Raw genomic sequence first — 27,412 nt, 5'->3', positions numbered from 1 at the left:
TTTTTTTAGGATTTTACTTATTTATTTGACAGAGAGAGACAGCCAGAGAAGGAACATAAGCAAGGGGAGTGTGAGAGGGAGAAGCAGGCTTCCCGTGGAGCAGGGATCCCGATGCAGGGCTCGATCCCAGGACCCTGGAATCATGATCTGAGGCAAAGGCAGATGCTTAATGGCTGAGTCACCCAGGCACACCAATATTCATTCATTTTTATTACTAAATATATTCCATTGTATGGATATACAACATTTTTTAAACCATTCACCTATTGCTACACATTTAGACTGTTTTCCATTTTGTGCTATTAAAATTAAGCTACTATAGGGGCACCTGGGTTTCTCAGTCAGTTAAGTGTTGGACTATTGATTTCAGCTCAGGTCATGATCTCAGGGAGCCCCGCATCAGGCTTTGTGCTGAGTGTGGGGCCTGTTTAAGATTCTCTCACTTCCTATGCCCCTCCCCACCCTGCTCCCACACACTCTAGAGAAAGAAAGAAAGAAAGAAAGAAAGAAAGAAAGAAAGAAAGAAAGAAAGAAAGAAAGAAAGAAAGAAAGAAAGAAAGAAGAAAGAAAGAAGAAAGAAAGAAAGAAAGAAAGAAAGAAAGAAAGAAAGAAAAGAAAGAAAATTAATCTACTCTAAACATCCATGCACAAGTCTTTGTATAGGCATATGTTTTTATTTCCTTTCAGTAAACACCTAGATATAGTAGGTATAGGATTAACTTTTCAAGAAATGGTCAAATTGTTTCCCAAAGTAGTTGTACCAGTTTACATTCCTAATAGCAATGAAATCAACTCAAGAATTAAAGTTCCCCCACATTTTTGCCAATACTTGATATGGTCAGTCAGTTTAATTTTATCCTTCCTAATAGGTATGTAGTGATATCTCATTGTAGTTTTGATTTACATTTCCAAAATGGTACTGTATGGTTCTGTATTAGTCAAGGCTCTCCAGGGAAACAAAATAAACAGGATACATATGATTTCTTATAAGGAACTGGATCACATAGTTGTAAAGGCTGAAAAGTCCCACCATTTGCCCTCTGCAAGCACAAGACCCAGGAAAGCATATTTCAGTCTCAGTCTACACGAATAGTATAGAAAGATCTATTCATTTTTTTTGCATATAGATATCCAATATTTCCAGCACCATTTGTTAAAAACACTATCTTTGTCTTGCCTTTGGAGGCGTGTCTAGCAAGAAGTTGCTGCGGCTAAGGCAAAGAGGTTGCTTCCTGTGTTCTCCTCCAGGATTTTGATGTATTCCTATCTCACATTTAGGTCTTTCATCCATTTTGAGTTCATTTTTCTGTATGGTGTAGGAAAGTGGTAAAACTTCATTCTTCTGAATGTGGCTGTCCAATTTTCCCAACACCATTCGTTGAAGAGACTGTCTTTTTTCTATTGTATATTCTTTCCTCCTTTGTTGAAGTTTACTTGACCAGAGTTGAGGGTCCATTTCTGGGTTCTTTATTCTGTTCTATTGATCTATGTGTCTGTTTTTGTGTCAGTACCATACTGACTTGATGATGATTATAGCTTTGTAATACAGCTTAAAGTCTGAAATTGCGATGCCTCCAGCTTTGGTTTTCTTTTTCAACATTCCTTTGGCTATTCTGGGTCTTTTCTGGTTCCATTCAAAGGGGGGATTGTTTGTTCCAGCTCTGTGAAAATTTTTTGATAGGAATTGCATTGAATGTGTAGATTGCTTTGGGTAGCACAGACATTTTAACAATATTTCTTCTTCCAATCCATGAGCATGGAACGTTTTTCTATTTCTTTGAGTCTTCCTCAATTTTTTTCATGAGTGTTCTATAGTTTTCAGAGTACAGATCCTTTACCTCTTTGGTAGGTTTATTCCTACATATCTTATGATTGGGGTGCAATTGTAAATAGGATTGATTCCTTGATTTCTCTTTTTTTCTGCCTCATTGTTAGTGTATAGAAATGCAACTGACTTCTGTGCATTGATTTTATATCCTGTGACTTTGCTGAATTCCTGTATCAGTTCTAACAATTTTTTGCTGGAATCTTTTGGGTTTTCTACATAGAGTATCACATTGTCTGAGAAGAGTGAAAGTTTGTCTTCTTTGCTGATTTGGATGCCTTTCTTTTTATCGTCTGATTGCTGGGGCTAGGACTTCCAGTACTATGTTGAACAACAGTGGTGAGAATGAACATCCCTGTCATGTTCCTGACCTTAGGGGAAAAGCTCTCAGTTTTTCCCCAATGAGGATGTTCTTTTTCTAGCTCCTTTAGGTGTAAGGTTAGGTTGTGATTTGAGACTTATTTCTTGAGGAAGGCCTGTATTGCTATATATTTCCCTCTTAGGATCATCTTTGCTACATCCCAAAGGTTCTGAACTGTCATGTTTTCATTTTCATTTGCTTCCATGTATTTTTTCTAATTCTAGTTCTCTTACTATTTCTACCACATCTGCAGTTCCTTCCTCCACTGAAGTCTTGAACCCTTTAAAATCATCCATTTGAGTTGGAATCAACTTCTTCCAAACTCCTTTAATGTTGATACTTTGACCTTTTCCCAGGAATCACAAATGTTCTTAGTGGCATCTAGGACGGTGAACCCTTTCCAGAAGGTTTTCAATATATTTTGCCTAGATCCATCAGAGGAATCACCGTCTATGGCAACTATAGCCTTATGAAATGTATTTCTTAAATAACAAGACTTAAGGATCAAAATGAGCTTTTTGATCTGTGGGCTGCAGAATGGATGTTGTATTAGAAAGCATAAAAACAACAATAATCTCATATACCTCCGTCAGAACTCTTGGGTGACCAGGTGAATTATCAATGAGCAGTAATATTTTCAAAGGGATCTTTATTTCTGAGTAGGAGGTCTCAACAGTGGGCTTAAAATAGTCAGTAAACCATATTGTAAACAGATGTTCTGTCATCCAGGCTTTTTTGTTCCATTAGAGGGCACAGAGTAGATTTAGCATAATTCTCATGGGTCCTTTGGTTTTCAGAATGATCAATGAGCACTAGCTTCAACTTAAGTCACCAGCTGTGTTAGCCCCTAACAAAAGTCAGGCTGTCCTTTGAAATTTTGAAGTTAGTCATTGATTTCTCCTCTCTAGCTATGAAATCCTAGATGGCATCTTTTCCAATATAATGCTGCTTCATCTACATTGAAAATCTGTTGTTTGGTGTTTTTATTTTTAAATAACTATAAATTCATGTAAGTAATAATACAGAGAGATCCATGTTCCCTTTTCCTCTAATGGTAAGATCTCGCAGAACTATAGTTCAATAACACAAACAAGATATTGACATTGATTCAGTCAAGTTACAGAAGATTTCCATCACACAAGAATTCCTAATGTTGTGCTATAAAGCTCTATAAAATTTGTTCACAGATTTTTGTGTAAATATACATTTTAATTTGTCTGGAATAAATGCTCAGGGGTATAATTTCTGGCTCATATGATAGGGGCATTTTAGTTAATATTAGCTGTTTTTGAGAAAATGCTAAACTGTTTTCTAGAGTGGTTGAGCCATATTACATTCTCACTGGGAGTTTATGAATTATCTCATTTTTCTGTATCTTCTCTAGCATTTGGTTTTGTCACTATATTAATTACAGCCATTCTGATTGGTGTATAGTGATATCTCATTGTGGATTTAATTTTAATTTCCATAAAATGGATAATAATATTGACATCTTTTTTTTTTTAATTTTTAAAGACTATTTTTTTTAGAGAGAGAGAGAGTGGGTGGGGGGGTAGAGGCAGAGAATCTCAAGCGGACTCTGAGCACAGAGCCTGACATTGGGCTCTATTTCATGACCTTGAGAACATGACCTGAGCCGACACCAAGTCAAATGCTAAATTGACTGAACCACCCAGGCACCCAATATTGACATCTTTTAATGTGCTTATTTGGTATCTGTATATTCTCTTCAGTGAAATGTATCTTTATGTCTTTGCCTATTTTAATTAGATATTTTTACTGTTGAATGTTGAGAGTTCTTTATATATTCTTTCTATCATATATCTATCATCTAACTTGTCTCTCTCTCTCTCTCTCCACCTGATTTGAAAATAGTTTCTCTCAATCTGTAGCTTGTACTTTCATCCTCTCAATAAGATCTTTTTCAGAGCAATTGTTCTTAACTTTAAAATCCAATTTATCAATTTTTCCTATTATATATTTTGCTTTTGGTGAAAACTTTAAATTCTCTTTGTCTAGCCCTAGGTCCCAAATAATTTCTCTTAACAATTTTTCAAATACACTTTCTGTATTCATTAACATGATCATGTGGTTTTTATTCTTTACCTTGTTAATATGGTATATTATACTGTTTGATTTTCTATATTGAGTCAGCCTTGTATCTCTGGAATAAATCCTGTTTGGTTATGTTGTATAATTGATTTTATATATTGTTGAATTGTTGAATACTATTTGCTATACTTTGTTAAGGATTTTTGCCTCTATATTCTTGAGAGATACATTGGTTTGTAACTTTCTTTCTTTTTTTTTCTTTCTTTCTTTCTTTCTATTCTGTGTTCATATATGGATCCTAATCTTAAAAATCATCAAGCAAAGTAGAAATAATTAATAATTTTACAGATGGGCAGAGGCTCAGAGAGGCTAAGCTGTCCCTGGCCACAAGTGTCAGAGTAGTGGTTTAAACGTGGTCCTGCCTATTCTCTTTACCACCCAATGGGATGAAACTCCCAGCTCCATATGCCACCTTCTCTGACATTATGTGCCAGGGAGGTTGGAGCACTTCATTATAGCCTGGTGAGGGTAGAAGCCTACACTCCCCATTCCTTTCCTGGCATTGGTGAAGTTGGGGCCACAGTTTTTTTTTCCTCTGTGGTGTTTGGCTGGAGTAGAGCAGTTGTCTAAAAGATTTCTGCTCTACCTAGTTGCCCCTTTCCTGGTCCTTTGGATAGAGAGAATAGGATTTTATTGTAGCTTTTTTGGTCTGCATCTGTCAGTGTTTCTGAGTTGTCGGTTTCTTCACCTCCAAATCTGGGATGTAGGAGACAAAACAAAACAAAACAAAAAACCAAGAAACAAAAACAAAAACACCTAGGGGACTCACATCTCTGTCCTTTCTTGGGTTTCAAGTTGCCAAACCTGTCTTCCTTCTCCTCCCCAAGTTTCAAAACCTTATGTTTCTTTTATACATAAAGTCCAGGGTTTTCAGTTGTACTTAGCAGAGGGAATAGGGAAAGGTGCATTTAATTCATCTTCCCAGAAGCAGAAATCCTAGTATACATCTTTAATTTACTGCAGCCTGTTTTCATTATATTCTACCACTATTTCATTATTTTCTACCACTTCATGTATATTCTAAGAACCCCTGAGATAGGATATATACATTTCTCCATGCCTGACCTTTAAGCTATTGTCAAGACATTTTATTTTTCTACATGTTATTCACCACACACTCCTTATTTTAAACCTTACAGTGCCTTTTGGGGCACCTGGGTGGCTCAGTCGTTAAGCGTCCACCTTCAGCTCAGGTCATGATGCCAGGGTCCTGGGATCGAGCCCCGCATCGGGCTCCCTGCTCCACGGGAAGCCTGCTTCTCCCTCTCCCACTCCCCCTGCTTGTGTTCCCTCTCTTGCTGTGTCTCTCTCTGTCAAATAAATAAATAAAATCTTAAAAAAAAAAAAAAAACAACTTACATGCCTTTTGAAGAGAATTAAATAATAATAAGATTCTATATATTTATCTATGTAGTGCTCTTTATCCCATATATAGATCCATATTTTCATCTGGTATCATTTTCTCCTGACTAAAGGACTTCCTTTGATATTTCTTTCAGTGTGGTTTTCCCTTGGTGCTGCTCTCTCTCTATGGCACTCTGTCTGAGAACTCCAGCTTTCTTGGTCTCCCTGGACTCTCAGCTCTCCCCCCTCAACTCAAGCAGTCTTTGGGACTCTTCCTGGGTCCCTCCTGACTGTGCCATGGTCTAAAAATTCTCTCAAGGAATTAGCCAGAGAAAATCACCAGCCTCACTTCATTTGTTTCTTCACTCTTAGGAATCATTCTCCTTCATTATCTGATATCCACTCTCTTGCCAACTGTCATTTCATACATTTTGTCCTTCTTTTGGATGTTTCATGAGGGAGGGTAAATCTGATCCCTGTTATTATACTTGGCCAGAAAAGGACATCCTATGTTTACTTTTAAAAATTCAACATGGGGGGCACGGGTGGCTCAGTCGTTAAGCGTCTGCCTTCGGCTGGGGTCATGATCCCAGGACCCTGGGGTTGGGGATCAAGCCCCTTGTCCCGGCTCAGTGCTCAGCGGGAGGTCTGCTTCTCCCTCTCCCACTCTCCCTGCTTGTGTTCCCTCTCTCACTGTGTCTCTCTCTGTCAAATAAATAAAATCTTAAAAAAAAAAAATTCAACATGGGATTACTTGCTGTTTGTTTATAGACAAAAGTTTTCATATAATAATTCTCCAAAATGCCCCAACACAGCCTCTAGGCACCCACAAAATTTTTTGAAAATTATAATTCCTTCTATTTTGATTTAATTTATATACTTTATAGTTATAATCCTATATAATACCTAAGTATAATTTTTAAATGTAATTTTTAAAGATAGTCTAAAAGAACAGAGACTGAATAGAGTGTTTTCCTATGTAGATAAGATCGTGCCTCTTCTCAAATACATTATTATTTTATGTAAGTCATAAAGGTTGTGACTTTGCTAAATTGTGGTTTTCTCCATGTCTTAAAGATTTATTAAATTGAATACCATATATTATAACTATTTTTTCTTCGTATCATGTGGAGACTTCAAAAATTGAATGCTTCAATGTTCTACTTGGGAAAGGCTGACAGTTTATCTGTTATTTTGATTTTGAACTAATAGCAAGAGTTCTTTCTTTCTTATTTATTCATAGTGCAGAGAAAGAGGGTTTTCTCACTGCATAAAAGAAATGTCAGTTGAAATGGAATCTTAACATATTTTCATATCACTGATTCCCTAGATGTATAAGTGACTTTCACTAACTTACAAAGATGTAAGGAGTAAAAACAATGGTTCAATTAAGCTGATTGAACATAAATGTGTAAGATCAAATTCTATTTAATAAAGAGCTAGAAAGAAGCAAAAGATCCATTATATTAACTAATATAAAGTTATAATACCCATTTTTATAAATATTCAGTCATTTTAAGGTTATTTATAGTTTCATACTCTGCAACATATATATATATATATATTTACATACATTTCTAATATATATTTGCATCAGGGTAAATCCTTAAAAGTGAAAAAAAGTTATATTATAAAAGCGACTTGTAAATACAAGCAGAGTATATTCAAAATCACATTGCAGTGTCATGAATCTGACTGCATTCATCACTTTCAAATCCTATGGAAAATAAAATCAAGATTTCAAATTCTTTGTCAACTTCTAAGTCTCTCAAATAGACTTTTAATTTCTTCCTTCAGAATGTTGACAAAACCATTAGCTCCCCCCACCCCCGTTACTGCCAATTTCATGATATCCCATCAACCTTTTGTCTATTTCACCAACTTGTATTAATTTTTTTCAGGTTTGAAAGCCTCACACTTTTATCCCTTATTTTCTCTCTCAAGAGTGATCGACTCTTCAATATATGGAAGGGTGAAAGCTGCCTGCTTTGATTTTCTGTTACATGCTTTGAATTATATGGAGAGGAGAATTTTAGCTTCACCAAAGCTCCTACCTTCTTTTCTACTGCCAAATGCCTCCCTTGGTCTGAATTCAAATGCTCAATTTTAGAACAGTTTTAGATCAGGGTCTATTGGAGGAAAGTAATAATAAACAGAAAACCACAGTAATTACTTTCTTCTCATCTTTTCCAAACGACTAGATGATGGTCTTGAAGGCTGGTTGATCATTTTCTCCAGAATGAAACCAAGAGAACTGTCTCCACACAGCACAGAACAAAAGGCCAAGGAAGCTACTTCTTTGAAATTCTTCAGAGAAAATAATTTTTCGATCAGCACCCAGAATTCAACAGTTCTCTGACCTCCCAGAGTGATGGTCACATGAGAAGGAGTAGAAGGCCTATTCAATGGCTTATAGTTCAAAGGGCCATTACAAACCTCTAAATAAACTTAAGGAATGTAGTTATTAGGCAACCTTTAACTTGCTCTGTGTTTTCTCTGGAAGCTGTAAAATAGATTTTTTCTTTATCTCATCTGAATTGTACCTGTCTGTTAAAAAACTGGAGAGATAATAATGTGCTTAGTATTTCAACCTTCATATGGAATATTGAAACTGCTTTCATTAAAATAGAGGCAAGCCCAAACAATGGTTCTTGCTACTGTGCTGCATGTGTTAAAGTAAATGCATTAGCTCAAAATATTGAAATAGAGTATCTGTCTGCAGGCACAAATGGAGAAAAAAATAGATGTTCTTTCATTGTACAAGACCATCTATGCTGTTTGCATTACTTACTGCACATAGAGGCATGGGTTTGATCTGGAATATATTTAGACAGATACCAGTCATCTTTTTGTTGTTGTTGTTGCTTTTTAAGTCTAATAAATATGATTTAGTTGTAATAGTTCAGTTTTGTGATCAGACCAGTATAGGTTCAAATCCTTACTCTATGACTAGCCATGTAGCCTCAGGCAATTATTCATGTGTTACTCATATGTAAAGTGAATGATAATATTTCCCTTTCAGGGTTATGATGAAGAGCAGACATCATATTAACAGAGTATTTAATGTAGTATTAATTTAATTTAATTTAATTTAATTATTTCTTATCTAAATTAAGTCCTCAATAAATATACTTAAGAGAAATGTGAAAACATATAAGCATATACATGTGTTTACTTCTAAAAATCTTTATGCTGGACACTACTAAGAAATGAGGATATGATGAAAACATGAAATAAAATACATATTGTCTTATCTAGACCTTATGGTCTAGTTGAGGAGACAAGCATTAGATAATCATTGAGAGAGGGAGAGAGAGAGAGAGAGCTTGAGCACTGAGAGAATATAGCAGTTGTCCTAACCTAATGGGTAGGTCACATTAGGTCAGCCCACATAAGGAGGAACTGAGATGAGAAGGATAAATAGGAATTCTTCTTTTCTTGTTTTTTTTTTAAGATTTTATTTATTTTTTGACACAGAGAGAGACACAGCGAGAGAGGGAACACAAGCTGGGGGAGAGGGAGAAGCAGGCTTCCCGCAGAGCAGGGAGCCCGATGTGGGGCTCGATCCCAGGACCCTGGGATCATGACCTGAGCCGAAGGCAGACAACAATTTAGCCACCCAGGTGCCCCGATAAATAGGAATTCTTAAAGCAAAGAGGGCTGGGGGAAATTGGGAATCACAACTCTAGCCAAGAGAAACTGAGCAGGGAATAAGATTAGTGATTTTAGAGCCTAGGCTGGACACAGTGAGTGGGAAAGTGGTATCAGATGAGTTAGTCAGGTAGACAAGGGCCAGATTATGCAGGATTTAGTGGCGATTTACAAGATTATCTGCTTTGTCCAAAGAGTTGTGGGAAGCTGTTGGAAGGTTTTAAATAGGAGACTAAGGATCTTTTTTTTTTTTTCCAAATTTTTATTTAAATTCCAGTTAGTTAACATACAGTGTAATATTAGTTTCAGGTGTAGAATTTAGTGATTCATCACTTCCATAAAACACCGGTGTTCATCACAAGTGCACTCCTTAATACTCATCACCTATTTAACCCATCCCCTTGCCCACCTCCCCTCCAGCAACCCTCAGTGTGTTCTCTATAGTTCAGAGTCTATTTTTTGTCTCTTTTCCCGCCCCCCCCCATGTTCACCTGTTCTGTTTCTTAAATTCCACATGAGTGAAATCATATGGTATTTGACTTTCTCTAACTGACATATTTCACTTAGCATTATACAATGCTCTAGCTCCATCCACATTGCTGCAAATGGCAAGATTTCATTCTTTTTTATGACTGAATAAAGGCATGCAGATATCTCTTTGAGATCTTGATTTGATTTTTCTCTGCATATATTCCTAAAAATGGGATTGCTGGATCATATGGCAGTTCTCTTTTTAATCTTTTGAGGAACTTATATACTGTTTTCCCTAGCAGCCGCACCAATTTACATTCCCACAAACAGTATACAAGAGTTTCCTTTTCTCCACATCCTCACGCTTGTTTTGGCTTGTCTGATTCTAACATGTGTGAGGTGTGGTTTCAATCTGCATTTTCTTGATGATTAGTGATGTTGAAGAACTGTTTTCATGTACTTGTTAGCCATAAGTATCTTTTCTTGCAGAAAGTCTCTCCAAGTCCTCTATCCATTTTTAAATAGGAAAATTTGCAGGTTTTTTTGTTGAATTCTATGAGTTTCTTATATAATTTGTGCATTAACAACTTATCAGATATATGATGTGCAAATATTTTCTCCCATTTTAAGGTTGCCTTTTCATATTATTGATTTTTCCTTTGTTGTGCAGAAACTTTTTAGTTTGATGTAATCCCACTTGATTATTTTTGTTCTTTTTGCTCCTGCTTTTGGTGTTGTATTCATAAAACCATTGCCAAGACCAACATTAAGGAGCTTACTATTTCCTATGTTTTCTTCTAGTAGTATTATGGTTTTAAGTATTATGTTTAAGTCCTTAATCCATTTTCAGTTAGTTTTTGTAAATGGTGTAAGAAAGGGGTCCTATTCCATACTTTTGCATGTGAATATTCAGTTTTCCCACATCATTTATTGAAGAGACTATTCTTTCCCTCACTGAATACTGTTGGCTCCTTTATCAAATATTAGTTGACTATATATGTGTGGGTTTATTTCTGGGTTCTTGATTCTGCTCCATTAGTCTGTATCTGTTTTTGTGCCAGTACATGCTGTTTCAATTACTACAGCTTTGTAATATAGTTTAAATCTGAAGGTGTGATGCCTAGACCTTTGTTCTTTCTCAAGATGGCTTTGGATATTCAGGATCTTTTATAGTTCCATACAAATTTTAGGATTATTTTTTCTATTTCTGTGACAAATGCCATTGGAATTTTGATAGAGAGTGCATTGCATTTATATGTGACTTTGGGTGGTATGGGCATTTTAGTAATATTAACTCTTCCAATCCATGAATGTGTCGGTTATCTTTCCATTTATTTGTGTTTTCAATTTCTTTGATCAATATCTTGTAGTTTTTGATGTACAGATCTTTTACTTCCTTGGTCAAATTTATTCCTAAGTATTCCTAAGCTGTGGCTTTTTCATACACAGTCCTTATTATGCCGAGATATATTTCTTCTATTTCTTCTTATATCAAATTTGTTGAGAGCTTTTTTCATGAAAGGATGTTAAATTTTGTCAAATGCTTTTTCTTCATCTGTTGAGATGATCATAATTTTTCCTCTCATTCTATTAATATAGTGCATCACATTTATCGATTTGCATATTTTGCAATATCCTTGCATACCAGGGATAAATTCCACTTGATCATCATGAATGATTCTTTTAATGTGCTATTAAGTTCAGTTTGCTAATATTTGGTTGACCATTTCTGCATCAATATTCATCAGGGATATCAGTTTGTAACTTTCTTTTCTTATAGTGTCTTTATCTGGCTTTAATATCTAGACAATGCTGGCCTTGTAAAATGAATTTGAAAGTGTTCCTTTCTTTTCAATTTTTTGGAAGAGTTTGAGAAAGATTGGCATTAATTCTCTTTAAATATTTGGTAGAACTCACCAATAACACCATCTGGTCCTGGGCTTTTCTATGTTGGGAGGTTTTTGATGACTGATTTAACCTCTTTGCTTGTTTATTGAGATCACCTGTTTTGTTCATGATTCAAACTTGTTAGTAATTTATCCATTTTTTCTAGGTTTGTCTACTCTGTTGCCATGTAACTGTTCATTGTAATCTCTTAAGGATCCTTCGTATTTCTGTGGTATCAACTGTAATGTTTCCTCTTTCATTTATAATATTACCTGAGTCCTTTCTTTTTACTTTGGTAAATGTAGCTGAAGGTTTGTCAATTTTGTTTCTCTTTTCAAAAAGCCACTATCCATTTTATTAATACTTGTTATTGTTTTCCTATTCTCTATTTCATTTATTTCTATTCTGATCCTTGTTATATCCTTCTTTCTGCTAACTTTGGACTTCATTTAGTCTTGGATTTCTAATTCTTGACGTATAAAGTTAGGTTTTTTTATTTGAGATCTTTCTTTTCTTTCTTTTTTTAAATGTAGGCATTTATTGCTATAAACTTCTCTTAGCACTTGTTTTGCTGCACCACATTAGTTTGGTATGGCATGTTTCCATTTTTGTTTGTTTTAAGATACTTGTTGATTCCTCTTTTGATTTCATTTTGGACCAATTGGTTGTTATGTAGTGTGTTGTTTAACTTCTACATTAAACAACCTATTTGTGGATTTTCCAGTTTTCCTCCTGTTATTTATTCCTAGTTTCATACCTTTATGGTCAGAAAAGATAATTGGTATGACTTCAATCTTTTAAAATTTGCTAAGACTTGCTTTGTCTTTGTCTAAAATATGATATATCCTGGAGAATGTTCCACGTGTGCTTGGAAGAATATATATTCTGCTGCAGTTGGATGGAATGTTCTTTATATGTCTGTTAGATCTATTACATCTGAAGTGTAGTTCAAGTTCAATGTTTCCTTATTGAGTTTCTGTATGGATGATTTATCCATTGTTGGAAGTGGGGTATTAAATTCCCCTACCATGATTGTATTGTTGATTGCTCCCTTTAGATCTGTTCAGATGCTCTGTTGTTGGTTGCATATATATTTACAATTGTTATATCCTCTTGGTGAATTGGTCACCCTATCATTATATAATGACCATCACTGTCTCTTGTTACACTTTTTTCTTGTTACGTTTTTTAATTAAACTCTATTTTGTCTGATATAAGTATAGCTACTTGGTTCCTTTTGGTTTCCATTTATGCTCTCTTCTTTTGCCTAAAATAATTTGAGTTGGGCTTCTGTCATTAAAAGAGCGCTGGATTAATTTTTATGCTATTGTAACAAATAACCAAAGCTTAGTCACTTAACACAACACAAATTTAGTCTCTTAGAGGTCTGGAGGTCAGAAGTCCAAAATGTGTCTTAGTGGACTAAAATTAAGGTGTCAGCAGGGCTGATTCTTTCTGGAGGCTTCAGGAAATCATTTGTTCCTTGTCTCTTTCAACTTCTAGAGACCACCTTGGCATTCCTTGGCTTGTAACTATATCATTCCAACCTCTGTTTTCATGATCACTTCACCTTCTCCTTTAGTCAAATTTCCCTCTTCCTCCCTCTTATAAGGACACATAGGATTACATTTAGGGCCCACCCAGATAACCCAAATTAACCCTTCCCCTATTAAGATTCATAACTTGATCACATCTGCAAAATCTCTTGTTATACTAAGTAACATTCAGAGATTTGGGGAATTAGGATATGGACATGCTTGGGAGAAGGGTCATTATAAAACTGTATTGTGGTAGCATCTATAAGTAGGGAAAGTTATATATATTGTATGTATATGTGTGTATATATTGTATGTATATGTATAGTCTTTGTAACATGTTAGAATCAATTAAAACTAAAAAAAAGGGGAGATAGAAGTGATAGAATATTGAATAGGTTAAATAGACATGACCCAGTGCTTTATTTAGTCTTAAGTGTTCTAGTTACTATACTTCTAACTTGAGGGGACCTGGGAAGGAAATTCTAATAGGAGAAGATGACAGGCAGCAGTGACAACAGTGACAAAATATTAGAAAGTCCTTGAATATTCTTACAATACTGAGCACATTATAAAGTACCTCTCAGAAGGCACATTAACTGTAAAGAGTAAAAGAAATTTCTAAGTATTTTGTTGAAATTCTAAAATACATAAAATTTAATAGTACAATATATTGTACTGTAATTACTCAATTAATTTGTAAACTATCATTAAATATTCCCTTATTTTATAGAGTATGTTATGTTAGTAAAAAGAAAAATAGAACACTATTTATAGGATGCTTTTTAAGTTCATTCTTTATCTTTGTCTCCCAAAACTATTATTAAATTTAGAGTTTTAAGTTGTTCAATTGTGAATTTTCCTACCATACGTTCTTTTTGAGGAAACAGACCCTCATAAGAAGAAATGAATTACCAGGACAATATGTTTTTAAATATACTTCTGAGGATACACTAATAGGGAGAATAATGGGGCATGTGACTTAGTAGTTTCTCAAATGATTTTCCCCAGACCCCTGCCTTGGAATGATCTGCTATGTATTAAAAATGCAGAATCTTGGGCTTCAAACCACTGTTTGTATTCATTTCCTAGAGCTGGTATAACAAAATGCCACAAAATGAGTGGCTTAAAATAACAGAATTATTCTCTCATAGTGTTGGATTACAAAATCAAAGTGTTGGCAAGCTGGTTCCTTCTTGGAAGCTCAGAGGGAGAATCTGCTCTCTGCCTCTTCCCTAGCTTCTGTTGCCAGTAATCCTTAGTGTTCCTTGATTTACAGCTGAATAACTCCAGCCTCTGCCTCTGTCACCGCTTGGATATCTTCCCTCTGTGTGTGTGTACGTGTCTTCACATGGCGTTCTCCTATCTGTGTCCATATATTTCCTCTCCTCTTCTTATAAGGACTCCAGTCATATTGGATTAAGGACCTACTCTACTCCTGTATAACCTCATTTTATTTTACATCTTAATTACATTTACAAAGACCCTGTCTCCAAATAAGACCATGTTCATTAGGCACTAGATATTAGGACTTTAATACATCTTTTGGGAAGATACAATACAAGTCACAATACTATCTAAGCAACAATCTCTGGACACTGAAGTCCAGACTTCTGGATTTTTAATAATTAAAGACTGTTGCTTTAAAATTTCTCATCTTTTGATCTAGCAGCAAGTCAGGTTAAAATGTTGCCATTTGCAATAAAACATTAAGCCTGCAGTAATCCTGGTTTTGGTAGTTGAGAGGCCCTCCATTCTTTTAGAATTTCCAGATTACAAAATAAGAGTGTCATTTCTGAAATTATAACTAACTGCTTATTACCCTCTTAATAAGAACACGGAGAATATTTTATAGCATTGTTAGTAATTAGATTTTGTGCTATTTCAAATATAATAAGAAACTCTTCTTTGCATTTTTTTTTTGCAAAGAAGAGTGTATTAATATTTCTTTAGTAACTTAAAGAAGAAAATCTTATAAGTACAATTAAGATTTTCTATCTTCTGATTACTTAGAAAAACAATGACATCACTATATCCTAAACTACACACTATAAGTTTTGTACTGAGCTATGTTTTACTAAAAAGTGTGGCAAGGTTTATTACTTTTCCAGTGAAGATTGGCTACGAGGCCCAATGGACGATTCTCTTTTTTGGGAAATGTACATTTACCTAAGATAGTATGGGCTGGGCTTGGAGTACATAAATTAAAGTCAAAAATAAGGGACTGAGAGAAAGTAAGAACATTTTTAATCTTAGCAATATTTTCTTAAAACAAGGTAAACTTTATAATCAAAATTCATTTTTCTATAATATACAACTATTAGAGGTGATAATGATAATACTAATTGAATTGTAATTTTATAAAAGTCAACACTACTTATGATGTTATAAACACTTAAATGCTTACTATTTTGTAGTTATTGTCACTGTCACCATAGTAAAACAGAAGAATATGTCAAGCAAACATTGTATTATTCTCCACTGGTGTTAAATACCCTTTATTCCCTACTCATCAATTCTTTGTCCTGATTAAATTCTGGACATTCAGTGACTCATCATAAACTTGGAGCATGTTGTCATTCAGAGGATTCAGTTATTGGCAATTAACTGTAGTTTCACTATTCTATTTTTCTAGATTCGTGTCCAAAGAGGAGGATTTTTCAACTATCACTTTTCAGGAACATCAAAATCATAGATAAATGTAGAAATTTATATTCCTTTTATATTCTTTGTACAAAAAAATGTACTCCTCCCCACCAAATATTTGTCCCTTGAAACACTAACCTAAAATTCATATTTTGTGGATATTTTTATAAAGCATAGTCTGTTACTTATAAAGCCAATTTTAAAATGTTTTAATTATAAGAGTAAAGAAAAAAAGTGTTTAGAGGAGTCTCAAGCATAGAATTTTTTAAAAATCCATTTAAAATCTCACCAGATTATTTTTAAATTCCTCAACATCTAGACTCCTAGTAATAACCACTCTTATTTCTTCCATATCTACCCATGGTTTATGTGCTACTTACACACTTAAAATTCACCACCTTGATAATGTGAATTTTTCTTCCGCCTTAAGAAGGCCCTTGTTATTTCTTCCTCCTATTCTTTTCCCCAAGAAGGATGTTTCATTAAGTAACAGTTAAATATTGTATCTTTACACCACATAATGTGTCTATATGTATGTATATACTATATAATCTATTTTTAGTAGGACAGAATATAATTGTATAATAATAGCTAGCACAAATATAGCACTTGCTTTGAGCCAGGCATTCAGTGAAGACGGTACTATTATTAACCCCACATCCAAATGATAAAATTAAGGTCAAAGCATCTAGTAAAGGCCAAACATCTAGTAAATGGCCAAACATCTAGTAAATCGTTTTCTTGGGAGTAAAACCCGGGTGATTTGGCTCTGGAGTGTGTTCCTCAGCCTTATGCTGCATTGGGTATGTTTCAGTATATCATCAGGTTTTCCTACAAAAACCAACCACTTTCTGTTTATTTGGGGGGAAATCAAGGTGAAATGAAGAGCATAGACTTTGAAATTAGACAGACATTGGGTTCAAATCCTGAATATGATTTTTAATAGCTCCAAACAATGGGAATATTATTCAACTTTCTGAACATCTGTATATTTAGCTGCAAAACAGGGATGATTATACTTTATAAGGTGGTGGCAAAGATGAAATCAAACTATATAGATCGAGAGATAGAACCTAGCACTGTTTTGCCAATTACCTGAAATATTGCAGACACCTAAGGTCAGTGAGGAGAGATGAATTATTCAATAAATTATGTTTGATCAATGTCCTAATCAATTAAGGATTTAAAAAAATCATACTAGGGCGCCTGGGTGGCTCAGTTGGTTAAGCGACTGCCTTCGGCTCAGGTCATGATCCTGGAGTCCCGGGATCGAGTCCCACATCGGGCTCCCTGCTCAGCGGGGAGTCTGCTTCTCCCTCTGACCCTCCTCCCTCTCATGCTCTCTGTCTCTCATTGTCTCTCTCACAAATAAATAAAATCTTAAAAAAAAAAATTAAAATAAATAAATAAATAAATAAAATAAAAAAATCATACTATACCAAAACTTTTAGGTGGATTAAAAATGTCCATATAGTTTTTAAAATACTAGAAGTAAAAGACTAAGACAATGACAAGATCATAAACATAAAAAGGAAAAGAACAATCCATCCACTTAACTAGATAAAAACATAAAATGTTTGTATATCAAAAGGCAAAATTTTTTAAATTACCTATAAGAGGGAAAGTTATACATAACACACTCAAGAGATAAAAATTTAGTGTATTTAATTTGTGATGAGGTCTTTCAAATCCAAAAGGAAAAGACCAACTCCCAGTTGAAAATAAAGAAAGCTCATGACTGACTAATTTACAAGAGAAGAAATTAAAATGATTCAGTCAACATATAAAAAGAGGCTCAATGTCAGCTAAAAAAATGTGAATTTAAAAGACCTCTTTGTCATATTTCAGATCACTGAAATTGAAAACCATAAATAATATCCAGTGTTGTAACGACCAGTGGAAAATATTCTTTATCAAGCATTGTTTAGGACAACTGTAAACTGACCTAGCATTTTTGAAAGATGATGTAGAAAAATACACCAGAATTTATCATATGCAACCTCACTTACACAGAAATCCCACTTCTAAGTATTTAGCCCAAGGAATCACAAAATGCTTTATGAACTAAGATTCACATTATGGCAATCTAATAATATAAAAACTAGAAAATAAGTTAAATTACCATTAATATGGCACTTGTTCAATAAATATTTTTATATGTATCTTTTTAAAAAATAAAGTAGAACTCTGCCATGGAAGATGCTCATAGTATATTAAGTAGAGACATAGATGTCTGAACAGTATTTAAATATATATGTTATGATACCATTTATATATGAAGATATATGCTTCATTATACATCCATAAACAAAAATTACATATTCTTTTTACGTGTCTATTGTTTTAATTTCTAATGATGATACTTAGAAAAATAAATGTACTTCCATTTTGAAAAGTTAATTATGAATTTAGTTTCTCTCTTGTTTATGTTGGGTTTAAGTGTATATGTACAAATATTTTTAAGAAAAAGTTATGAGTTTAAATGTAACTCAGATTCTGAGGAGTTAGTGTAATATTTATCTCTTTACTGTTTATGTTTTGGTGTTAAAAGTTTATGTTGAAATATTTTAAGAAACTTCAAATACTTTCATTAACCTACTCTATAACTCCTTCCATGGGCGCCTAGGTGGCTCAGTCAGTTGAGCAGCTGACTCTTGATTTGGGCTCAGGTCAATATTTGAGGGTCCTGGGATGGAGCCCTGCATCTGGCTCCATGCTCAGCGTGGAGTCTGCTTGATATTCTCTCTCTCCCTCTGTCCCTTTCCCCGCTCTCTCTCTCTCTCAAATAAATAAATCTTTTTTAAAAATAAAAATAATAATAGTCCTTCCAACCAGAACTGTCATTTTGCTTGTGCTATAACCATACAAATGAAGAGGCAGAAAATGTTCTAGCTTTTCATATCCTAGAGTTTCTCTCAATCTCAATCTCTTCAAATTGTAAAGTCTGCTTTGAAATTTTTGACTATATGTGTGTATTTTGTGGTGATTACATATGAGTGTGCTTCTGTATATCTTGTATGTGCAAAAGATATTAAGAGAGGATATCTGAAAAATGCAATACGTAGAGTGCATTTAAAATGAAGCAAATATTTAAGTTTTATCATTTGCAGATAGTAGTATGGATGATAAAAAGGCTTTAATCACATGATCGCAACCACTGTAGGCTCAATGTAAACATCAGCAGCATCGCCTCTAAAGTCAAGTTTATAGGGTAATTACATTTCTGAAATGCAGAATCCAATGTACTGTTAGACTAAAATTCAAATTTTGATCAATGGATTTCAGGCAAAAATTGTTTGTTCTAAGATGTTACACATTTAAAAATATGCTAATGCTTAGTTTTATACGAAAGCGCCATAAAACTGTTTCTCCTAACTGCTTCATTTCTTCTCCAAACTGAAAAGTCAACTCTAAGTGTACAGAAAAAGAAAATATATTCATGGTCTGAAAAAGGGCTAAACTCAGTCTAACAGGCATAACACTGAAAACTGAAAAAAACATGTTAGATTTTTAGTTTATTGTTATCATTTACTTTTTTGGTTGCATGAAAAGTTTAGAAGTCTTAAAGAAGTATGGAATAGTTACATACTTTTTTCCTATCTTGCTTTTTTAACATTTAATTTCTTTCTGCATTTTCTTCTTCCCATTTGCCTTTTTACTGAGTTTACAAAAGATAAAAAAAGTAAATGAGGGTTTGTAAAATGATTAAATGGGTCAAAGAGGAATGTGTTTCTCTGATTCTTTTATTTTTTTTCTTTCGTTTTCTTGTTTTTAGAGTTAAATCTTATCTTTGAAAGGTAGGAGTACTATTGTTTTATTTTGTTTTTTGAAGGAAGTAGGAGAAAAGGAGATAACCCTGACTTAGGGAAATAGTTATAAATTTGTGTTGAAGAAGATTCTATTTTACTTCTGTGAATAATCTATTTTGTCTGGGGCATGTACAAACATACATATAGTAATGTGGGGTAAGAAGCCTAAGTATTAGAAAAAAAGAAGAACAAGCTTTCTGTCAGAAATCAGAAAGGTATAAGACCATGGAAATAATCCAGGCTAAATAAAAAGATAAATATCATTCAATAAGAACATGCATATTTTGATATACAATAAGATTTTATATTTCTTGATTTTATGTAGAACTGAAGAATGAGTTTACCCAAAACAAACAAACAAATAAAACTCATGTTGCAATAGATCTTTTCTCTGGAAAGTATTTTTAAGGGTCCAAAACAGCTAACATGTGATTTCCTCACAAATTATATTTTATGAATACCGCTATCCTGAGCTGCCTTAAACACTTTCTGGAACAAGGTGGGGCACTCATAAATAAGTTAATTCACTATTTAACTTAGTAAACTTAAATTGCATAGGCCTCTTAAGAGTTCATATTTTTTAAAAATGTCCTTTATTATTCACTCACACACGTACAAAATGAACTCAATCACTATGTATATATGCTTATTCCCATGGTAAGACCAAACAAATAGGAAGACATCCCAACAGCAAATTGTTTCTTAGGGTTTGATTTTTAAAAGGACTGATTCACCATGACCACAATAAGTACATGTATTTGTAACAGATAATTTAAATTCTGAGTCTTTTTATTTGATATTTATCATAAGGCAAACACATATGCTTAGCACTTGTAGATGGAGAAGAAAATAGTACTTAGTAGAACAGAAGAGTTAAATATTATTTGTTGAAATATCAAAGTATAAGATAGGAAGGGCATAGCTATGTACCCATGAAAACATCATTTGTTTCTGAGCAACAAAGAAATGATGGAGTGAATTGGTAAGTGGCAAAATAAATAAAAGAAGAAACCATGAAATGCCTAAAAAAATGCATTCATGAAATGAACTTTCTTCTTGAACAGCAAACTTCTTGAACAGCATTTTTTACACATTTCAGAGCACATCTGCATTTTTTTCCACCACCCTGCAAATGACACTCTGTTATCCTATGTTATTCACTGAAACCAAAAAAGCAAACAAAATTCAATAGGGTGAATTGCCACAAACTGACCCAGGATGCTTATTACATATTTAGATTCCCAGGTTCCACTTACACCTATTGAACCTTAGTCTCTACAGGAAGTTTCTTGCAAGTGGGCAAGATTTGTAAGCATGCAGTATGTTATAAAAACATGCAATAAATTGTAAAAATTCACCCATGCTGATAAACGGCCCCCCTTCTAAGAGTTGAGAAAAAGGGAACAGGTCTGACTCAGTTATGTTTAACTGTTTGGTCCAGTGTAGAATGGGAGAAAATGTTCAAAGTTTCTGTTTTAATGTCCGAATAATGTACTTACTACAGTTTTCAGCTTTCCTATTGTCCCGGATCACTATTCTTTGGTTGATAGTGCTGAAGAGTGTTGTCCAATTAATGGTATGATAATAACATAGGTTGCTGTTGTCAGTAATATAGATGTTTCCTGCACTGATTTCCTTCAGAGATTGGAATTGTAGAGAAGTGATGCCCTGTTGCTTAAGGATAAGCAAGGAGAGGCCACTAAAGAGAAGGAAGGGAGGAAAATGGAACAATATTTAATATGTATATATTAATAAATATTTTCTGGCACATATTCTTGAAGTAAAATAAGGATGTCACATCTTACTCCAAAAGAATGCTAATAGAGCATAAAAAAAGAGACTGAGTCAGTAAATTGTGATCTGAATATTATTTCTCTACATGCTATATATACTGAGTTTAAAAAGGAATCATTTGACCCCCAAAAAGAAAATGTTCATTTTTAGAAGTATAAATATTAATGATATCTCCATTTCTGTGTACATATTTACCACTGACATATCTGCTCACTATTTTTCCCACTATCCCCCAAGTCTCAAGTTCTTTAAGGATGAAATTCTGTTTTAAATAATTAAGGGAATCTGGCTGGCTCAGTTGGAAGAGCATGAGGCTCTTGATCCCGGGGTCATGAGTATGAGCCCCACATTGAGTGCAAAGATTACTTAAATAAATAAAACTTTAAAAAGCTAAATAATTCACAGCGCTCACCATAGCACATACCCTCCCCAATGTCTATCACCCAGCCACCCCAATGAATCATGGAACACTACATCAAAAACTAATGATGTAATGTATGGTGATTAACATAACATAATAAAATAAAATTTTAAAAAAGCTAAATAATTAATAAATGTTTATGGAATGATTATTCATCTACCTAAAGTAAGACAGTAATTCTACTCTATTTAATAAATTTAGACATGCTTTCAGAGGGTAAGTATTACAGAGAATGACTACAGATATTTAGCTTTAATTTATACCTCAGAAACCAAAGTGTAATTGTAATAGTTGAAGAATGTATAAGTAAAGATAGGAGACATTAAAAATAAAGAGAAGAATGAAATTAAGCTAAAAGTTAAAAAAAATACTCAGAAGGCTTAGACAACTGGGGAAAGCATCTCTAAAAGTTAAATAACAACTATACTGTGGAAACAAATTATCATTCCAAGGAAATTGTTTTTATTTTAACATAGTCTACATTTTGTAATTAAATTCCTTTTCTATTCTCTAAAGAATCATCTGTTTCCCACATTTCAATCAACTAATGAACAATATTTTACATTTTGGGGATCAAAGCTGTCCCCTTTTATTTTATTTATAAATCTAAATATGCTTTGCTGCCAACACTCAGAATTATTTCCATGTGCTGTGTGTGTGTATATATATATATATATATATACACAGATATATATATAAATACTCATATATATATACACACACATATACCTAAATATATACTTATATACATACATATATATACATACATATTAAAACTCTATATAAAACTCAGTACATGTGTATTCAACTGAGATGTAATTCGTTCTCTGAAATCTGTGTCCCCATCATAACCATCTTGAGTTTATTACAATGTGAACATAATAATGCTTGACAGATTTTTAACATTTGATGCAATGGATAGTAAAATTTGGTTGCATGTAGAACTTGACAGACTGTATCTCTCAACTATGCCTTTTTATTAAGAACTTTTCCCCTTTACAGTTTAAAACCTCTTACAGATATACCTGTTTTAATCACAAAATTCAGTGGACTTTCTGTGAAATATTATTATGGAATATTTGATGACAATATTGATTTAAGGCATCTTTCAGATTTAAGTAGAAAAAACGAAATCTAAATCCCTTTATGTAAATCAACTTTTAGCTGTTCATAAATAAGAATCTCATACAGATGAAATCTAAAATAAAATAAAGCAGTGGCTTAATAAATATTAACTCACATATTTTTATTATGTGAATTCAAATATTGATATTAGACTTTTAGTGTGCTTCTGAGCCCTGATTTTTCTGCCCACTATTAGCCAGCATTTAACGTAGAGCAGTAGACCAAGTCCTGAAATATCAGCCCCATTATGTGTGGTTCAAATGATGGCACCAGAGACAAGAACCTTCTGGTAAAACAGCATTTGTATCCCACACACCTAAGCCATTATCAAGTCATCCCTATGTTAGTTGTTAGTTATGATAACATTATGTTCAAAAACAAAGGTTTGATTTTATGCACTCCATACATGCAAAACACTAAAACTGCTTTAAGTGAGAGGCAGTTGAAAAATCAAACTGTTTATTCTGCATACTTTACTTATTTATTTATTTTTGTATCCTGCATGCTTTAAAGCACAACCAGGGGTATGTTTCATTGGGCTTACCTTTGGAATAAAAAATGGAAACCCAATATTTCTTGAATCAGTGAAGCTGAAACTTTGAGATATGTACACATGACACTAGTCTTGAAATCTGGAAGACCTGCATCTCTGAACATATACACCTACCTATAGAGTACTCTTCCACCGATGGTCACCAGGTTAGAAAAAACACTGAAGTCGGTCATGTTTGGGGGCCATGACTGTATGTTCAAGAAACCTAAAAAAGACAAGGGCAGTAAAAACACTCAGAATATCATTACCTTAGTAACTGTGTTTAATGCTGAGTATCCTTGAAATATGATGAAAATGTCTTGAAAGATAGGAGGTAAAAAAAAGACACTGAATATTCCTATTTCGAGTCATTCTATTCTATCTCAGAGTTCTTCTTCCAAGATTGAGTGTCTCACCCAAAGTTCCTGGGGCACAACACTCAATAGATAATGAATACCAAACTAATGAACACCAAAAATCTAGGTTTCTCAGACACACAGAATCATAGAACCATATATGTAAAAAGAATTAAATGATCCTTAGTTTGATTCATTCTTCTAAAATCAAAACTACTTAGTCTAATTACATAAAGAGAAAAATATAGCTTTAATTTTTCTGGAAATCCTTTACTACTGTATCTCTACACTTATGACATCATTTGTCTGCCTTGCAGTCTAATGCATTCATATATATACCTAAACTTTCTCATTTGATTTTTCATTCTTCAATAGCAAATCCATATCCAAGTCATGTCTATGAGTCCCTTATCAGCCACTATATAACAGCCCTGAACATATTAGGTGCTCAATAAATGTGTGCCCAATGAGTGACACATGTTATCCATGCTCAACAGTACTTCCTGTGAAAAAGTACATAGAAAAACATGGATCAAAAGATCAGTTGACACAAAAACAAAAACATAAAAATGTTAAGGATATTTTATTTTATAAATTCCATGGGCTTTCAAAATGTGCACAAATGCTGAGGAATAAAGACACCCATCATTTAAAATGACATGTGTTTTTAAAACTAGAATTTGCTTTGAAAATAAGTTGCTGATTTCAATATTATGTAATATTTTCAGGAAAACACTAAAATTCACGTAGTTCATAGGACAAAAAACGCACTTAAAAAAAAAAATTACCTGTTATCTCTCTAACTGTCCGGAAGACATTCAGTTTCTCTGGGTCTATAGCTTCAATTGCATTGTAAGGGTCCCTAGAGAATCAAGAAGAGATGCAGCCAAATTTTAAATCAGATAAAGTGAAGACATAAGAAATGTTACTATAGTTAGTTCATTCAAATTGAATTTTAAGTAGCAATGGAAAGATTAGCAATGCCTTGTCCAAAGTTTGTTATGCTACATGTGAAGGAGAATTAAAAGGTGCTTTGAGGACATTTATGATGATATCAAACATGACTTCTTCTTTGAAGGCTATTCTAATTCTAGAGGAATGGTCCAGTTTGACTATCCTAAAGAAACCTACAAACATAACAAGTCTATTTACAAATAATTTTATTTTATTTTGCCTTAAATTTTTTTTCTTAATTGGGAAAAGTATACACTGCAAATAATTATGGTGAGAACAATTGCCTTTTGGGCTCCTCAAAGCATCCTGAAGTGCTAATAGCACCTACAATTTCATAAGGTGGATAAAAACAAGCACATGAAATCATTTTTTTCTTTTTTGCTATCTCCTTACATTTATTAGTAAATTTTCATAACATTGTATGAAAGTTACTCTTCATAAGGATTATTTAGAGCAATCTTGTTCCTATCTGGTTTATTTATATTTGCTTTTATAGCACAGGAAATATTCTTCCATCTTTATGAATCATACTAACATCTGAAACAAAATTTATAACAAACTTAATATCCAAAAGGTGTAAATTTTGGAGATTTAAAAAAACGTCATCTCCTAATGCATAAATATATTTTTGTAATTAATGTTATTGATATATAGATGCCCTATCTTCTCAAAAATGAACATAAAGTACCTTTTAAAATTAAATATTTATTGGATTTTTTCAGAAGTTTTCTTCTTAGGAAGATACCTTTCATGTATAATATACTGACCATACCAAATAACTGCATACTTGCAAATAATACCAAACATTTCTCTGTAATCCAAGCAATATTTTCAGCTATTTTAAGGAATACCTTTCTTTTCTTTTAAGTTTTATTACTTTGAAAGATGACCTGTGCTATCCTGGGCAAATAGAGACCTCATATCAATATATACCCTATAGAGAAAAATTAAATACTATTCATTGATCACTTCTCCAAGAGAGAGCAAACCTAAGAACAATGAACTTGGGGTTTTTTTTAGAAGCATGTATCCGTCCGTAGCAATCACCTGAGCTTTATTATTGCTGTGGACATCTGTTGTTTTACATCTTTGAGAACCTTCTTTTTCACTTGGGGAGTAAACGATAGGATACAGTGATTCATTAGATGTGGCCTTAATAGGGCTATCAATCAAGGTTGTTCCACAGCCCCCTGACAAACAGAAAGGCATAAGGCCTATCTTCTAGGAATTTGAGTCTGAACCCATTGACATTAATTCATCCTTGCTTTAGAACCTTGAAAACACTATTAGTTCCAACAACCTTAATCTTTGGAACTCCATTTTACTGGCTCTCTCAACTTGGTTTATCCGCATACGCTTCTATACAGTGAACCATCCTGTATCTTAAAAAATACAAAAAAAACCAAAAAACAAAACAAAACAACAACAAAAACTCTGCTTGATTAAATACTGTTTCAATCTATGAAGTATAATCGATACAATGTACCACTAGTTTAACAGGGAGTGTTTTAGAAGGCTTGGAGAAACACTATAAATGAGTTTCCCCATAATTCACACATAACTAAGATTTTCCTCAATGTGATATGAATGTCTCTCAAAAGCTTAAAGTCCAAATTAAATGTTCTGGCAAACTTGCTCTATTTATAACTGATACATTGAATGAAATACTATGCTTTTGATGAACATGAAGCCAAGAAATTAAGTTCACCATGCGGGAAAAATCTTGTTGTTCTCATTTTTTAATGTGCAAAGACTTCTGTATGCAGAGAAAATATCAGCTCTGCAGTAGTAGAATGAACTTTCAACATTTGTTGTTTGATGAAAAGCAGTGTATAGAACAGCTCTGGTCATATAATCAAATATCCTGGCTTTATTGAGAAACACTCGCAATTCAGGGCAAGCACACAATAATAGGGTCAGTCTAAACCTTTACTGAGAACACTTCCAAGTTGCCAGGAATGAAATGAATTCTGGACTGTTCATATGAAGCCCAATGGACCACAGAAATTTTATATACCTAATTTTAGAGATTCAGGACTCTCATAAAATAAGTTGACAGAATCCTACTTACCAACTTCAAAGTACCTGCAGGGAGTTGCATCCTATAGCCACTTGAAATCCATAGTACTTTAAAATTGAGAACTTCCCTAGCTAAATACAGAGCCATGTGAAAGAACTTTATGTCCACCCTGTCATTGTGTTTGGTGATCCAAAATAAAGCTCAGGATAGAGAGAAACTTATTTTTATAATTCCGTTGCAATCGCTTTATTTTTCACCAAACCCATTATCTCTTTTCCATTGTATATCATCATTACACTCTCTTTTATCTAAGCACTTTCTTGTCTGTGTCTCACTGCGACACAGCATGAACATGCTTATTGGGTGAGCATTTTGTTACTCTAAGTACACGCACATGACCATTATCAAACATGAGAAGAGATGAAAGGTGAACATTCCTATGAATAACCCTGAACACAGGTTTGCCTGTGGTTCCCATTCTAAATAAAGCACTAAGAGTGCCTTCTGGCAATGACACCATTGTGCTATAAACTCAACACGACAATTAACTTTGTTGAGTTCTTTTATAT

At 33.7% G+C, this 27,412-nt stretch overlaps 1 protein-coding gene across 5 annotated transcripts in view; it reads right to left on the bottom strand.

The window, feature by feature from the left end:
* The window catches only part of ERBB4 (erb-b2 receptor tyrosine kinase 4), a 1,092,681-nt gene that overhangs the window by 255,319 nt on the left and 809,950 nt on the right, over positions 1 to 27,412 (bottom strand). For all 5 annotated transcript variants that reach the window (XM_032402964.1, XM_032402981.1, XM_032402953.1 and 2 more), the window contains 3 exons: positions 24,658 to 24,731; positions 23,649 to 23,739; positions 21,141 to 21,340 (listed from right to left, as the gene is read on the bottom strand). In XM_032402964.1, coding sequence (XP_032258855.1) covers positions 21,141 to 21,340; positions 23,649 to 23,739; positions 24,658 to 24,731 — 365 coding nt within the window. The remainder of the gene's footprint in view (positions 1 to 21,140; positions 21,341 to 23,648; positions 23,740 to 24,657; positions 24,732 to 27,412) is intronic.

Source organism: Phoca vitulina, unplaced genomic scaffold (assembly GCF_004348235.1).
Source record: "Phoca vitulina isolate PV1807 unplaced genomic scaffold, GSC_HSeal_1.0 scaffold1, whole genome shotgun sequence".
Lineage (NCBI taxonomy): Eukaryota > Metazoa > Chordata > Mammalia > Carnivora > Phocidae > Phoca > Phoca vitulina.
The sequence above is the reverse complement of the archived record's forward strand: the minus strand, read 5'-3'. Positions and strand labels throughout refer to the sequence as shown.